This window comes from Peromyscus maniculatus, chromosome 5 (genome assembly GCF_049852395.1).
Source record: "Peromyscus maniculatus bairdii isolate BWxNUB_F1_BW_parent chromosome 5, HU_Pman_BW_mat_3.1, whole genome shotgun sequence".
In the NCBI taxonomy this organism is placed as follows: domain Eukaryota; kingdom Metazoa; phylum Chordata; class Mammalia; order Rodentia; family Cricetidae; genus Peromyscus; species Peromyscus maniculatus.
In genome coordinates, this window is record NC_134856.1 from 51,011,516 (window position 1) to 51,026,245 (window position 14,730).

At 46.7% G+C, this 14,730-nt stretch overlaps 1 protein-coding gene across 3 annotated transcripts in view; it reads left to right on the forward strand.

Annotated features, from left to right (window-relative positions):
• Positions 1-3,775, forward strand: part of Plcg2 (phospholipase C gamma 2) — a 145,528-nt gene extending 141,753 nt beyond the window's left edge. For all 3 annotated transcript variants that reach the window (XM_016004943.3, XM_076572192.1, XM_042277756.2), the window contains 2 exons: positions 2,551-2,735; positions 3,380-3,775. In XM_016004943.3, the coding sequence (XP_015860429.1) occupies positions 2,551-2,735; positions 3,380-3,422 (228 nt within the window). In that variant the 3' untranslated portion in view covers positions 3,423-3,775. The remainder of the gene's footprint in view (positions 1-2,550; positions 2,736-3,379) is intronic.
• The last annotated feature ends 10,955 nt before the right edge of the window (positions 3,776-14,730 follow it).

The following is a 14,730-nucleotide window of genomic DNA, read 5'->3' on the forward strand; positions in this document are numbered from 1 at the left end:
CTCTCTCTCTCTCTCTCTCTCTCTCTCTCTCTCTCTCTCTCTCTCTCTCTCTTCTTTTTTTGGCTCTTTGAGACAGGGTTTCTCTGTGTAGTTTTAGTGCCTGTTCTGGATCTCGCTCTGTAGACCAGGCTGGCCTCAAACTCACAGAGATCTGCCTGGCTCTGCCTCCCGAGCAGTGGGATTAAAGGTGTGTGCCACCATGCCCGGCTGGCTTTGCCTTTCTAAAAGCCATTTAGAACACTGGTAATTCTTGGAAGGTCAAAATGGCAGATTATGACAAGTTGATTCTTGTTCTCATGGATGGCTGGTAGAAGCAACTATAGATGGGCCTTGGTGGGAAGCAGAGCCAGAAGACTCGCCCTCAACAAACCACTACAGTAGTGGTCCTCAGCCTTCCTAGTGCTGCAACCCTTTAATACAGTTCCTCTTGTTGTGGTGACCCCAACCATTAAATTATTTTCATTGCTACTTCATAACTGTGATTTTGCTACTGTTATGAGTCATACTGTAAAATATCTGTGTTTCCCGATGGTCTTAGGTGACCCCTGTGAAAGGGTCGTTCAACCCCCGAAGGGGTCATGACCCACAGTCTGGGAACTGCTGCACTGCAGTCATACGATAACATTGGGATGGAAGAGTTGTGTGTGGATGAACCAAGAAAGAGCGTCTCTGGTGAAGACGCTGTGTACATTAGTGAGACGTCAGCAAATGGAAGTGTAGTCAGTGAAGCAGAAGTTGGTGTGGTGGTATTGTGTTCCCCGAAATATTGTGCACCCTAATTATCTGGGGTCAGAGACAGAACAGCCACAATATTAAACATAGAGGATAGGCAGTGGTAGCACACGCCTTTAATCCTAGCATTCCAGAGGCAGAAATCCATGTGTTCAAGGATACAGCCAAGCATGGTGACTCGAGCCTTTAATCCCAGGGAGTGGTGGTAGAAAGCAGAAAGTTATATAAGGCGTGAGGACCAGAAACTAGAAGCATTTGGCTTGGTTAAGCATTTGGGCTTTTGAGCAGCAGTTCAGCTGAGACCCATTCTGGATGAGGACTCAGAGGCTTCCAGTCTGAGGAAACAGGATCAGCTGAGGATCCGGCAAGGTGAGGTAGCTGTGGCTTGTTCTGGCTCTCTGATTTTCCAGTGTTCACCCCAATAACTGGCCTCAGGTTTGATTTTATTAATAAGATTCTTTAAAATTCCTGCTACAGGTTGGGGTTAGCAGGAGAGACTAACTTTGACAGAAGCTCTGCTGTGTATCAACAGCACCCCTCACTTGTAGCTATTAACAGAAGTGCAACATAAGACAACTAGAATTATGAATGTGTGTCTGTGTGCATGTGAGAGCAGGTGCCTGTGGGGGCTTGGAGAGGGTGCTGGATCCCCTGAAGCCTGAGTTAGAGGTGGCTGCGAATTGCCGGACATGAGTGTTTGGAACTGAACTCTGGTCCCTGAGAGATCAGCAAGAATTCTTAATGACCGGTGCTGTGGGATGGTCTGCATGTCAAATGTGTTGCTCTGATTGGTCAATAAATAAAATACTGATTGGCCAGTAGCCAGGCAGGAAGTATAGGCGGAACTAACAGAGAGGAGAATTGAGAGAACAGGAAGGCGGAGGAAATCAGTGCCAGCCGCCGCCATGACAAGCAGCATGTGAAGATGCCTGTAAGCCATGAGCCACGTGGCAATGTATAGATTTATAGAAATGGATTAATTTAAGATGTAAGAACTAGATAGCTAGAAGCCTGAGCCATTAGGCCAAACAGTTTAAATAATATAAGCGTCTGTGTGTTTATTTTGTAAGTGGGCTGTCGGACTGCCGGGGTTTGGTGGGACCTGGAGAAAAAACTCTCCAGCTACAGACCGGCCCTTCCTTTTAGCTCCTACCCTGGTTTTGAGATAGTCTCTCATTGCCACAGAGCTCACTAATTAGGCTAGGCTGGCTGGCCATGAGCCCTGGGGCACCTGTCTCTGCCTCCCCAGAGCTGGTAATAAGTTTGCCCCACTCAGCTCAGGGTTTTTACGTGGGTTCTGGCGCTCATCTTCATGCTCACAACCTAAGCACTTTATTGAGGGAGCCTCTCTCCAGCCCTACTTTGTCTTTTAAGTGCCTTGCACGATGTTAAATTGTCTGCTCCCTGCCGCCTCTATCCTCACCTTCACCTGCATAGGCAACCGTCAAGCTAGGTCAAAAGCCAGAAGGCGACCTGACCAAGTGACAAGCAGGCTCAGCTCAGAGAGGCCCTTGTGTTTCAGGGTTTCCTAGTAAAGTGACTTTCAGAAAACCAAGGAAGGGCCTTAGCAGCTGCTAGCTTCTGCTGCTGGAGGAGACGATGGTGAAGCAGAGGCTGGAAGACTCCAGTTTCGGAAGGAAGTCCTGTCGTATAGCAACAGTCACCTTTGGTTAAATTAGGCCCTGGTCTCTAGAAGCAGCTCCGGTTGGTTGCAAAACCTCTGTGCTCCGTTCCTATGGGTACACATGTGAGACCCTATATTGTTTCCCATGCTGGCTTGGAGATATCCTCACAGGGCTGTTCTCTTCCCTCCCGCAGGAGTGTGAAGAGGAACTCTACTCCTCCTGTCGCCAACTGAGGAGGCGGCAGGAGGAGCTCAACAACCAGCTCTTCCTGTACGACACACACCAGAACCTGCGCGGAGCCAACCGCGATGCCCTGGTGAAGGAGTTCAACGTTAATGAGAACCAGCTGCAGCTGTACCAGGAGAAGTGCAACCGGAGGTAGGTGTCATCGGGTGTCATGGTCATCACCCCCGCCCCCTCCTCGACCCTGTGTGTGCAGTCCTGGAACTTCCAGCCGTGACCTCAGCACCTGGGGCATCCTTTTATAATATCTTAAACACCGGCTGCTTCCCTTATGTAGAACTGTTTTCTCCATGGATATTTCAGTCTAATACTGAGAGTAAGTGGTGAGCACCAGTTGTTTGCTTTGGCTGTGCTGGGGAAACCTGGAGCCTTATACAAGGCTAGGCAAGCACTCTACTATGAAGTTGCAGTGACTAGCTTTTAAGTTATCCTTATTGAGTGGTTAGGTGGTTCAGATTTGAGCAAAATTCTCCCCAGGGGAGGCTTCTGGTTGTGCCCTAGACGTGGGGTGAGTGGGAGAGGCAGCCAGTGGTACCCACACATGCTCTGAGACCAAGCATCAAATGAACTCGTCTTCAAAGAACACTTCATGAGCTCCCCACCCAAGCTGTGTTCTCATCGGATCCTTGGAGGAGCTGCTGTTACCTTATTTACCGAGGATGAAGTGGAGATTCCCCAGGGTGTGCTAGGAGCCCAGAGCCTCCTTCCCCCAGCCACAAGTGACCTGCTAGGTAGGGTGGATGATACCCACTGATGGGATTCAATCTGTTTTATTTCAGGTTGAGAGAGAAGAGAGTCAGCAACAGCAGGTTCTACTCCTAGAAGCCGTGTGTGTGTGTGTGTGTGTGTGTGTGTGTGTGTGTGTGTGTGTGTGTGAATGTGCGTGTGCTTGCTTGAATGCACACCAGTGCATCTGGGTGTGGGAGAGCCTTATAATCAGCCCCTAGGAAGAGACTCATCTGTGACATCCACTGTCCTCTCTCCGAGCCACTGTAGAGATGACGTTACTGAAGACCTCCCTATAGGCAGGAGGAGTCGGGACATTTCCTGCTGTTTTTCCACCTTGGACAACTTTCTTAACTTATACTCCTGATAGAGGATTCCCAAACTCTGCTCCTCATGTTTGCCCTCCCCTTTCCTCAGCCTCATTGAATAAAGACAACAGTTTCAAGCCATTAAGCTTTCTCTACCTGCTCTGTACAGCGAACAGGAATTCCTCTGTGGTGAACACGATTCTGCTGATGACCCAGGTAACTGACTTCCACATAGGAGGAGCTGAGACATGGGAACCTAATTCATTAGATTTGCAAAAGAGTTTTAGCTAAGAGGCAAATGATCCTATAATTAAGGCCATTGGATTCCACAGGACCCCAAAGGTGCCTGGTCAGGGTCTCAGCTCAACGTGTATTAACTACTACCAGCATGGCAGCTGGCTAGACAGATCTGCTTGGAATCTGCTCTTAGGCCAGTTTCTGTCTCATGGCTAGTGGTACTGGGGTGCCAGCTTCTTGCACGTCCTTGTTGTGCCTGTCTCTCTGAGTCTGGTGGGAGGCTGCTTCAAAGGTCCTCGGGCCATAGCCAACAGCATCATTGCTAGTTAAAGAGGAAGCTGACAGGTTGGGTGGGTTATAGGATACTTTCTCTGGGTTATCCAACTTGCTGGTACATCAAGTGAAGGGTTGATGGTTGTGATGTCAAGATGTTACAGGAAACCTGCATTCACTCCAGAGAGGCAGGCACACCCAGTGCATGGTCAGCTGGGTGACATCATTTCAGTACTTTAAGGAGTTAACAAGGGTGTGTGTGTGTGTGTGTGTGTGTGTGTGTGTGTGTGTGTGTGTGTGTTGCTGGGGCTGAACTCAGGCCCTTGTGCTATCCCTGAGATAAATCTCCAGCTTTATAAAGCTCTCAAAGGAGAAGGAGCGAGGCAGACAGTAAACAGCTTCTCATCGAGTGCAGAATTGACTTGGGAAAACAGGTGTAGCTGTGACCAGCTGGGAGCCGGGAGTGGGTGGAGGAGGGAGCCAACAGTAAGCCGCTTCATGGCAGAATGAAACCTGGGGTCAGAGACCCTCTGGGGTCTCTCCTCCCCTGGGTGATACTCAGAATGCCAGGCTTACCCGTGTGTGCTGCTGGAGAAAAGATGAAAAGCTAGCTCTCTCTGACCGAAGGACCCCGTCTCTTAATTTTCCAAAAATTTCCTGAGCAAGGCTCCTTCATATACGGACCTCCAAGCCAAGGTCAGAAGATCTTGGGGGAAAGCAGTTGTTACTGGGTTCAGGGGCCGCATCCAGCCGTGAGTTCCTGAAGCAAAAGACCTTCCCCAAAGCCAGGACCGAGCTAATGGCAGCCTGAGGAGGAGTGTTCTCTTGTGACTCCTCTGATCCTGGCTTTGTATTTCATCTGATAATTGACAAGGAAGGAAAAGAGTCCTCATTACAGCTGAGTAGAAAGCAAGTTTTGTGAAAAGTTGGATGAAGGCTGCGGGGAAGGACATGCCAGGGTCCATAGCAGTTTCCCACCGGCTGGGACCAATAGTCACACCCTGGCCCCTTTCTATCATATTATCACCTCTCCACAGCAGAGCTTGGACTGCTGCCATCCCTCCCTCTGCCCACCTTGCCACCTTACTCTGTTTTCAAATCTAATTGCTAAGGCTGGAGTCTTCGTTTGCTTAAAATGGCTATTTTTGTTACTGTATCAAGGAAAGCGAGAGATGGTCAGTGGAAGGCCGTAAGAAGCATCTCTTCCACAGTAGGGGCCTGAAGTCCATAGAGTCACGCCCTGCAGGGCAGGGGCAAGCAGGAACAGCTGTACCAGTATCTGGTAACCTGACTACACCAGTGATCCGAGAAGAACATCCTCCCCCTGGTCCATCGCTAGAGGCCACTTGGTGGGGTTCTCCCAACTTGAGCTTGATTGGGTCATGCACTGATTCGGTTTTTGGTGGTTGGTGTCAGAGTCCAAGTAGGTTTTCCTAGGGAAGGGTCAGATGAGTCTGTCCTGATGCCACGTGTCCTAACTGTCTAGACAGCAGACCGCAGGCGTCTTGAGTGACAGCAGAAGAGCTGGTGACACTATTGTGTAGTGTCCCGTGACACTGGTGTGCTCACCATCCTTGGTGTATGCTTGGGGACATTGGTTGTGACTTGAGAAAATACCAAGCTGGGGTGGCAAGGTCACTGGTGCGGGAGACTTCAGGAGACAGCATTTATATGCTGTGAGGCTTGGGTGTTCAGTAATTAAACAGGGGGCAGAGCCTTGCATTTCCCCAGGTAACCCCAGGATCCTTCTGCCTACCATGGTGTATGGGTCCAGTCTGCTATAGAAAGTGTTTGAGGGCAATTTAATTTTTTTTTCCTTTTTTTTTTTTTTTTTTTTTTTGGTTTTTTTTTTGAGACAGGGTTTCTCTGTGTAGCTTTGCGCCTTTCCTGGAGCTCACTTGGTAGCCCAGGCTGGCCTCGAACTCACAGAGATCCTCCTGGCTCTGCCTCCCGAGTGCTGGGATTAAAGGCGTGCGCCACCACCGCCCGGCCTTTTTTTTTCCTTTTAAAAGGTTTATTTTATTTTTAGTTGTGTGCATGTATGTGTCTATGGGTTAGTATGTGCACATGAGTGCAGTACCCACAGAGGCCAGATGAGGGTGTTGGATTCCTTGGAGCTGGAGTTAGAGGTGGTTGCGAACCACACAATGTTGATACAAGAAACCAAACCCAGGTCCTCTGCAAGGCCAGCAAGTGATCCTGACTTCTGAGGCCCTCTCTCCAGCCACACCTCCCACCTCTGCTGCTCCTTTAACAAAGCTGTACATCACAATCTAGTCAGTTATGTGCTTCCTGACCAGGTTATAGCCCAAACTCAAGTCACCATGGCCAGGGCGCTTAAAGCCACTGAGTCTATAATTCCAGAACATTCTAGAACTCTTCAGGCATCACCTTGCATATTCTTACTTTCCTGTTGTATCCTTTCTTTCCTGAGACTCATCTGTCTAAGCAGCGGGTTTGTTCTCATCTTCCAAAAAGCCATGAAACACCAAACAACAGAGCCCAAGCCCATTTACACACAAACAGCAAAACAGAGGTTCCTGGTTCTTGGCTATTGTGAATGGACTGAACATCCAGTAGATTTTCATCTTTTAACATAGAGAATTACATGAATGAGTCACACAGACATTTCAAACATGTGCCCATGAAGGAGAGCTCGGCTGTTATCCTGCTCTGTCTCCCGGCCTGTGTGAGCCGGGCTCACCAGCACCTCTCCTCACAAGAAGTCTGAAAGGGAGCTAGAATGGAGGCCGAGCCTTGGCTCCTTCCCAAAACAGCAACGTTGACCCAAAGCTAGATGGGATCACTGGGAGGAAGTACCATCATTTCATGCTTCCAAGGACTCTTTTTACTATGTTCAATGATTTACGCATTATGACTTGTATCTTGCATTTTTATTGATTGAGCTCAATTAAAATTTTTTTAAAGCCTTAGAGCCTCATGATTAGTGGATAATATGTAAATTTTGTTTAATAGCTGCAGTTAAGTGGCATGCAAGCCCAAAGTAATTGGACTCTAGATTTGAGGGGGAAACAGGATGAAAATAAAAATTCCAGGAGCAACAGGGAAAATAGGAAAATTCCCTGTTCAGAGTTGCCTCGTGTGTGTTGATTTGGAAGCCGGGGGGTGAGTATTGTCTGTCAATCACAGCCCCCAACGATATCTGAAAAGGAACGTTGCTTTTATTTGAAGATACGATGTTTTAGATACAGATTTAGAAATTTCATGGAGCACACACAGGTTTGTAAAGTGCATGTCAGAGGTAGTTGAGTGATGCCATTTTAAGATTGCGGATCTTGGGCCACTAGAAGTTACATTCTGAATTACATTAAGCAGCTAGAATGGCTACCAGGAGCCCCAGTCCTTCCCCCTGTAACAGAAACATGGATTGCCCTGAACGGGGGTGGGATGGGGGGTGGTACTGAACTTCTTGGAGGTCACTCCCAAGATCTGTTCTAGCCATAACAGTTAGTGTTCCAGGAAGCTTTCGGATGACAAAGTTGGTGTCTAGAAGTCGCTCCTTGATTTGACTTGGGTTTTATTTAAACATTTTAAAGGGTTTTTTTAAAATTGATTTTTAAATTAGGTGGATTTGTGCCTCCAGTGCAGGTTTGTATATTGAGTGCAGTGTCTGAGGAGGCCAGAAGAGGGCATCAGAACCCCTAGAGCTGGAGTACAGGCAGTTGTGAGCCTCCAGATGTGGGAAGCAAACTCAGGTCCTCTGCAGGAGCAGGGAGTGCTTTTAACCACTGACATCTCTCCAGCCCTTGTCTTGGGCTTTTACTTTTGAAAACACCCCCTTCAAGAGGGACATCCCATAGCAACTGTCTCCCTCAGAAGCACCCACATTCCTTCTTTTCACCAAGATTTACAGCGCTGCCCATGCAAACTGATATCTCATTATTAAAGCTTAATTGTATATGAATGATACGTGCTTGTGCATACATGGAGAATTACATGAACGAGCCATATTGATATTGGCTGTTGTTAATGTTACATTAAATGGTTGCATTACATTAGAAAGAATAAAAAAAAAATCTGGTAAATACAGCGTCTGCCAGAACGTTTTTCTAAGCCTGCCATTCTTCGCCTTTTATACTCCTAAAGGAAGTAAAGAAACAGTTCATCCAGGAGAAGGGTGAAGTCACACTCCCCACCCCCAAACCCCTTTAAAAAAAGTTTCTCTATTTTATTTTTACATTTTTCTCCAGGTGACAAGTCTCTTTCAGCAAGACTCACTCTTCAGAAAACCACAGTTATAAATCAACACACTACTCGCTCTTCAACTTGTTGGCCTTTGGAAGGCTTAGAACTAGAAAGAGAGAATAAGGTTGTTTTCAACTTCTGTGTTTCTCAGAACAGTGGGAGATATGCTAGGGGTGTTGGTCATGGCATTTTCTTACCAGCTATTATCACCATCCCTGGCACACAGGAAACTGTGTTGTTTAACCATGAATGATCAAACAGGTCACTCCAGCCCAAAGACTTCAGAACCGCCCATGACAAACCTCTTTGTGGAACATGATCAAGGCACAGTAACAAGCAAAGAGAACGTTAGATCTCTGACATGATCACTTTACCGAAAAGACACAGTTCAAACTTACACACGGAAACTGATGTCCAAAATTCCATCAACCCATTCACAAGGGTCTGATAAAAAAGTTGCTCCTGGTTCAAAGGAGAACAACATATAGACGTGCCACAAAACAGTCTAGGGCACCCGAGTCTGTAGGATCTCTGTGCTTTCCATCATTTCCACAGTTTAAAGAATTCTTGTTCACAGATACATAAATTGGGTTCTGTGGACACTCGGTTGCCCATTGCTGTGTGACCACTGATGTGGTAGTTTTAACTGTCAACGTCCCACAACCTAGAATCACCTGGGAGAACCTCAGGTGATGGAACTGTCCAGATCAGGTTGACCCATGGGCATATATGCAGGGGCAAGGGGTATGGTTTTGAATGGATTGTGCCCACTGTGGGAGGTACCATTCCCTAATTAGTGAGACCCTAGTAAAAGGAGCCATGTGTTTATTCTCTGCTCTTGACCATGGAGGCGATGCTTTAAGTTCTTGCCTTGACTTTCCCCACGATAATGGACTGTAACCTGGAAGTGTAAACCAAATAAACCCTTTCTTCCCTGTGTTGCTTTTGGTCAGGATGTCCTATCACAGCAACAGAAATGAAACCAGGGACAACTGGTCTGGCCTGTTTTGCGTCTACTGAACACATTTATCTTAGTGTCTCTCCTGGACTTGACGTCTGACCTGATACTACACGTAAATGAGGTCAGCCAGGGCAATGTGGAGAGGCCATGGGAAGAAATCACCAGTATAAAGATGCAAGCCTTGTGAAGTCCAGAGACCTGGGGCAACAGTACAGCAAGGCAGAGGCTATCACCTGCTGTCCAGCTGGGATGCTCCACAGCTGGGGAGGATTCCCTTCTGTATGAGTCAGGACGAAAGAAGAGTTCAGTGAAGTATGAGTGCAGATGCTGGCTGTCCCAGGCCCTGAAAGGTCTCACAGCCACTGCAGACTTGCAGTCTAAAAGGGTTTGAAATCTGCATAGTAGCTTGGCTTTGGAAAAGGACTCTGCTTGGCTTGTTATGAGCCTGCAAGGTCATAAAGCCAGGAGTCATCTTAGGCAAGGAGCTGTTGTATGAATTTTAACTTCTTTTTTTAAATTGCTTTTTGTTGTTGTTGTTTTGTTTTTTGAGACAGAGTTTCTCTGAATAGTTTTGGTGCCTGTCCTGGATTTCCCTCTGTAGACAAGGTTGGCCTTGAACTCACAGAGATCCGCCTGGCTCTGCCTCCCGAGTGCTTGGATTAAAGGTGTGTGCCATTGCCACCCGACTGAATTTTAACTTCTTAAGGGGTCAGGGACTCCTAAAAATCCCCATTTCTAGGGCCCCACAGACATTCTGCTGCACTGGTTCAGTGGATGGCCGCCTTGGAAGCCAGAGGCGACTCAGTAGAGGGACACTGACAGACATTCTCAATACTACAGCATGGGGAACATGAAGAATGCTGTCCTCAAGAACTGTGAGTGACAGACCTGCCCTCATGACTTGGGTGTGGCCAGTCACACATGGTTTTGTCTGGGTGCTAGAATTATGGGGTAGGGGTCACAAGAAAGCAGATTGGAGCTTGAAGACATCTTTCAAACCACTATGTTCAGACATTAATAAAAAAAGAAAGAGAATTCCTAAGGTATTAAGAACACCATTAAAAGATCAAATGTTTGTATGATGGGCATATTCAAAGGGAAAAATGCTAACTTTAAGAGCAAAGAAAACTTATTGACCAGATGCAGGATGCACATGTATGAAAGCATCAGTTAATTAAAGCCCCAATCAATGAAATAATAGCAGAAAACCTGCTAACTCTCGGAAAGACATGAGCACCTACAGGATGGCTATAGAATCCCAACAGAGGGACTGGAAAACATGCTCAGCTGACAGACCATAGCCAAAAGTTCAGGGCAGAACTTAAGATCCCTCTGGAGTAAATCGGCTGAGTCCCATTTAAGGGCACCCCCTTTAGACTAGCAGCAGATTTCTCAGCAGGAACCCTATAGGCAAGAAGACCCGGGATGCTGTTTTCATATTCTGAGGAAAAAAAATAAAACAAAAACAATTGCCCATCAACGTGAACATAATCAGGAAGTTTATCCTAAGAACTGAAGAGGAAATAAAGTCTGTTCAAGGAAGGCAGATACTGAGGGAGTTGAAGACCAACCTTCAGAAAGATGCTTTTCAGAACTGATGGAGGATTGAAGACTTTCCAAGGTAAGCATGAACGGATTCCAGACACTAGACGTACATTTAAAACTGTGCCTGAGGGATTCCTCCATGCAGAGGGGGAAGAAAGAGAAACATTATCATGAGAGCCAGTAAAGACACTAATCTCACTGGAGTAGATATACAGGTGAAAACAGGAAATAATTAAACATCATCAGTATACTTAACTATCAAGCCATAAAGAGAAAAATGAAAACAAAACAAAAGAAAAAAAGTCAAAGAATATCTTTAAAAAAAAAATCACAGGAACCGGCCCACACTTTACCAATGACTTGAAGGTAAATGGTCCCAGTTGCTCATTTAAAAGATGCAGACTGGCTGAATGGGTTAAGACCCAACACTATGCTATAAAAAGACATTAATTAAAAAAAGAAAGAAAGAATTCCTAAGGTATTAAGAACACCATTAAAAGATCAAATGTTTGTATGATGGGCATATTCAAAGGGAAAGATGCTAACTTTAAGAGCAAAGAAAATTGACAAGAAACTCCCCTTACAATTGAGGACAGGGAATGGGATTCAAAACCAAGCTTGTGTAGCTGTGCTCATATCTGACAGAACAGGCTTTCAGACAGAAACAGTGAGACAAGGAAAGATGGTCACTGTGTCATGGTCAAGAGATCAAATCAGCAGGATGTCATTACAAGACTACAGATAACTCAATGTTAAAAGGATATGATTTTGAATGTGTGTGTGTGTGTGTGTGTGTGTATGTGTGTGTGTGTGTGTGTGTGTGTGTGTGTGTGCAGTGCCCCTCAGAGGCCAGAAGAGGGCGTTGGATCCCTGGAGCTGGAGTCACAGGTGGTTGTGAGTTGCCCAGTGTGGGTGCTGTAGACTGAACTCCAATCCTCTGCAAGAGGAAGGATTATGTGCTCTCAACAGCTGAGCCATTACTTCAGGCCCAGATAATTCACATACTGGGCATTTCAACACCCCACCATCCAGAACCCCTCCAAAAGAACAACAGAGAAGCATCAGGGTTAAATTATACTATAGATCAAATGCACTCAACACACATTGATAGAACATTCTGCCCAGCAGCTGCAGAATGCACATTTCTTTTAAGTAGATCATATATTAGGTGACAAAGCACCACCCTGGAGCCTGAGGAGGCCTTCTGGGAACAGGACTTCTAAGAAGCATGACCTCGGTCCTTACTAGAGCTGGCCTTGGGCAGGACTGTGTTTCCCAAATAAGCAAAATAATAAGAGCAATAAGCATGGTGTGAAGTCCAGTGTATTGCCTGCAGCTGTCACACTGAGTCTACAAACCCAGGGACAGCCATTGGAAGGGAGAGCTACCTAGAGATGCATTCAAATGACATATTCAGCTTTGAGGAAATGAGCAAAATATTTACCATTAAAAAACAGAACCCCCAAATGCTTTGGGGCTTAGGTGTACCTACGTTACTAAAACACCAGTTTCCACTTGAATTCATTGAAAGTGCCTGAAACACATAGAAATGTTCTCTGGGTGGCTGGCTGCCCACTACAGAATCTGTGAGCCGTTTTGCTGTGACCTCAAGGTTGGTCCTGGGAGTTTTATCAATGTATCATTGTGTGACACAATTTGTATCAGTATTTATTTTTCTGCAGAATGGCTGCTTGTGGGAGGGATTTCCCCAAATGGTTACAGTCTGATATATGGCTGCTGTTAGCAGTTTGTTGTAGATACTGCCAGGAATTGGGCAGCTGGGTTTCACCTTGTGTCTTTCCTCGTATTTATCTGTGTTTGATGAACTGTGACCTACTGCATCCTTTTAGACTACCGCACATCAGAGGGCCCACTCTCCTCCCAGCCAGTCTGTGTAGTTACTGGCTACATCAGAGAATTATTGACAGACAAACCTAACATTTTCTTTAGCTAGGGAATTCTATACTGATATTTCAGTGTTGGTTGAGTACTATTGCATCCAGAATTTAGGGTTTTTTAGTGCATTCTACTATAGATGTACAAGATATGTTCCCCCCTCAAAGCTGGTTTATAATTGTTAAATTTTAATTCTTATGTGTATATGAGTGTTTTGTGTCTGTATGAATGCCATATGTACTCAGTACCTGTAAAGGCCTGAAGAGGGCACCAGACTCCGAGAACTAGAGTTACAGACAGCTGGGAGCTTTCATGTGGGTGCTGGGAATTAAACCTGGGTCCCCTGGAAGAGCAGCCAGTGCTCTTAACCACTGAGCCATCTCTCCAGGCCCTGAAGCTATTATTGCTAAAAGCATCCATTCCTCACTTGGACTGGCAATGTAACTCACATAATGCTGAAAGCCTGGCACCTCTGCCTTCATTTCGTATCCCACCATTGTTTGGGGCCAATCACCTGATTAACTCTGTGTATAGACAGGAGAATCACTTGGGCTGATGGTGGCGTCTTCATGACAACTAGTAGGAGCTAGCTCATCTTATCTCTCTTCCAGGCCAAAGGTACCAAGGCAATACATAGTTAGGGAGGCTCCTGTGAGGTCTGGATCATCCCACTCCAGACCTCAAAGGCACCAAAGCTCTCCAGTCTTGAGACATCAGTCACCCTGGATTACAGGGACAGCCAAGTCTCACAGGACAGGCCACCCTCCAAAGGCAATTGTCTGCGATGGGGAAGCTGTGCCCTGGCGCGGGGCTGGCACCGTGTGTTAGCCAAATTACTCCGCTCAAGTGAGGACAGTCATAACTCCTTCAATGACCTTGCAGAAGCAGAACAGGGGTACAGAGCAAGCCAGGTCTCCCCTCAACCAGCCATGCTTGCTTGTGCATAGCTCTTGCACCCTGCCCCAGTTTGTCTACTATTTAAACCTACAGTTCAGGTCAGTTCCCTGAAGATGGACTTGGGGGTCGCTGGACCCTGTTCTCATAGCCACATTGGTCAAGTCTACTCCTCCTTCTCTTCTATTGACACGCTGGGACAGCTGGCTGAGCCCGGTCCACAGGACTCTTGGAGCTTGGACTTTTGCCCTAAAACTCCAGCAATGGCATCAAAGAGGGAGAGAGTCTCAGAAAGATGTCCTGGTGAAGCCAGTGTCTTAAAGACACACATGCTAAACAGGTAAACGACCAGGGTGTCTGTCTGTACCTCCCATGAGCTCTTGAGGTGCTACAGCCAGGGGCTATCTGGAGGTGGGTGCTATCAGCTGAGCTTGGATTGCTCCTGGGCCACAATAGCCCACATCTTCTCAGGCTAAGACTCATGGATATTTCTCAGTATTGCCTCGGCATGTGTGTCTCACCAGACAGTCTTGGGGTGACTCTGAGATAAACACCTGACAGGTGCATACTGGGACATGGAGGGAATGAGGGTGCTGTCATCCAGAATCAGCCTTCTGAGACCAGGCATGGAAAACTCTGTATGTCCCGGTGAGCATGCCAGGATTGAGGACACCAGGGAACAGACCATGTGATTCCCATGTCCTCTCCTAGGACAGAATTTTGAGTTCCTTAGTCTCCTTTTCTTTTCCCAGGGGCATCCAGGGACCCACTGTACCTAGCTTGACTGTACCTAGCTAACCCCAGCCCAGCTGTACACACTACAGAAAACCACAACGAATCAAATGCAGAGTTGTGGAGCCCAGTCACAATGTATATATCTTCAAAATACTCCCACACCTAAGGTTCAGGGAACATTTGGGCATGTGGGGGTGGGGTGGGGTGGGCCAGAGAAAGACTCTAAGAGCCAGAGGATCAGGGAGTTTGCTGTGAGATTGTGTCTCCTAGTAATATTAGAGACTGCACTCATAAAGTCTCACCAACATGACCCCCAAACACGGGCTGAACAAGGACAATGCCAACGGGC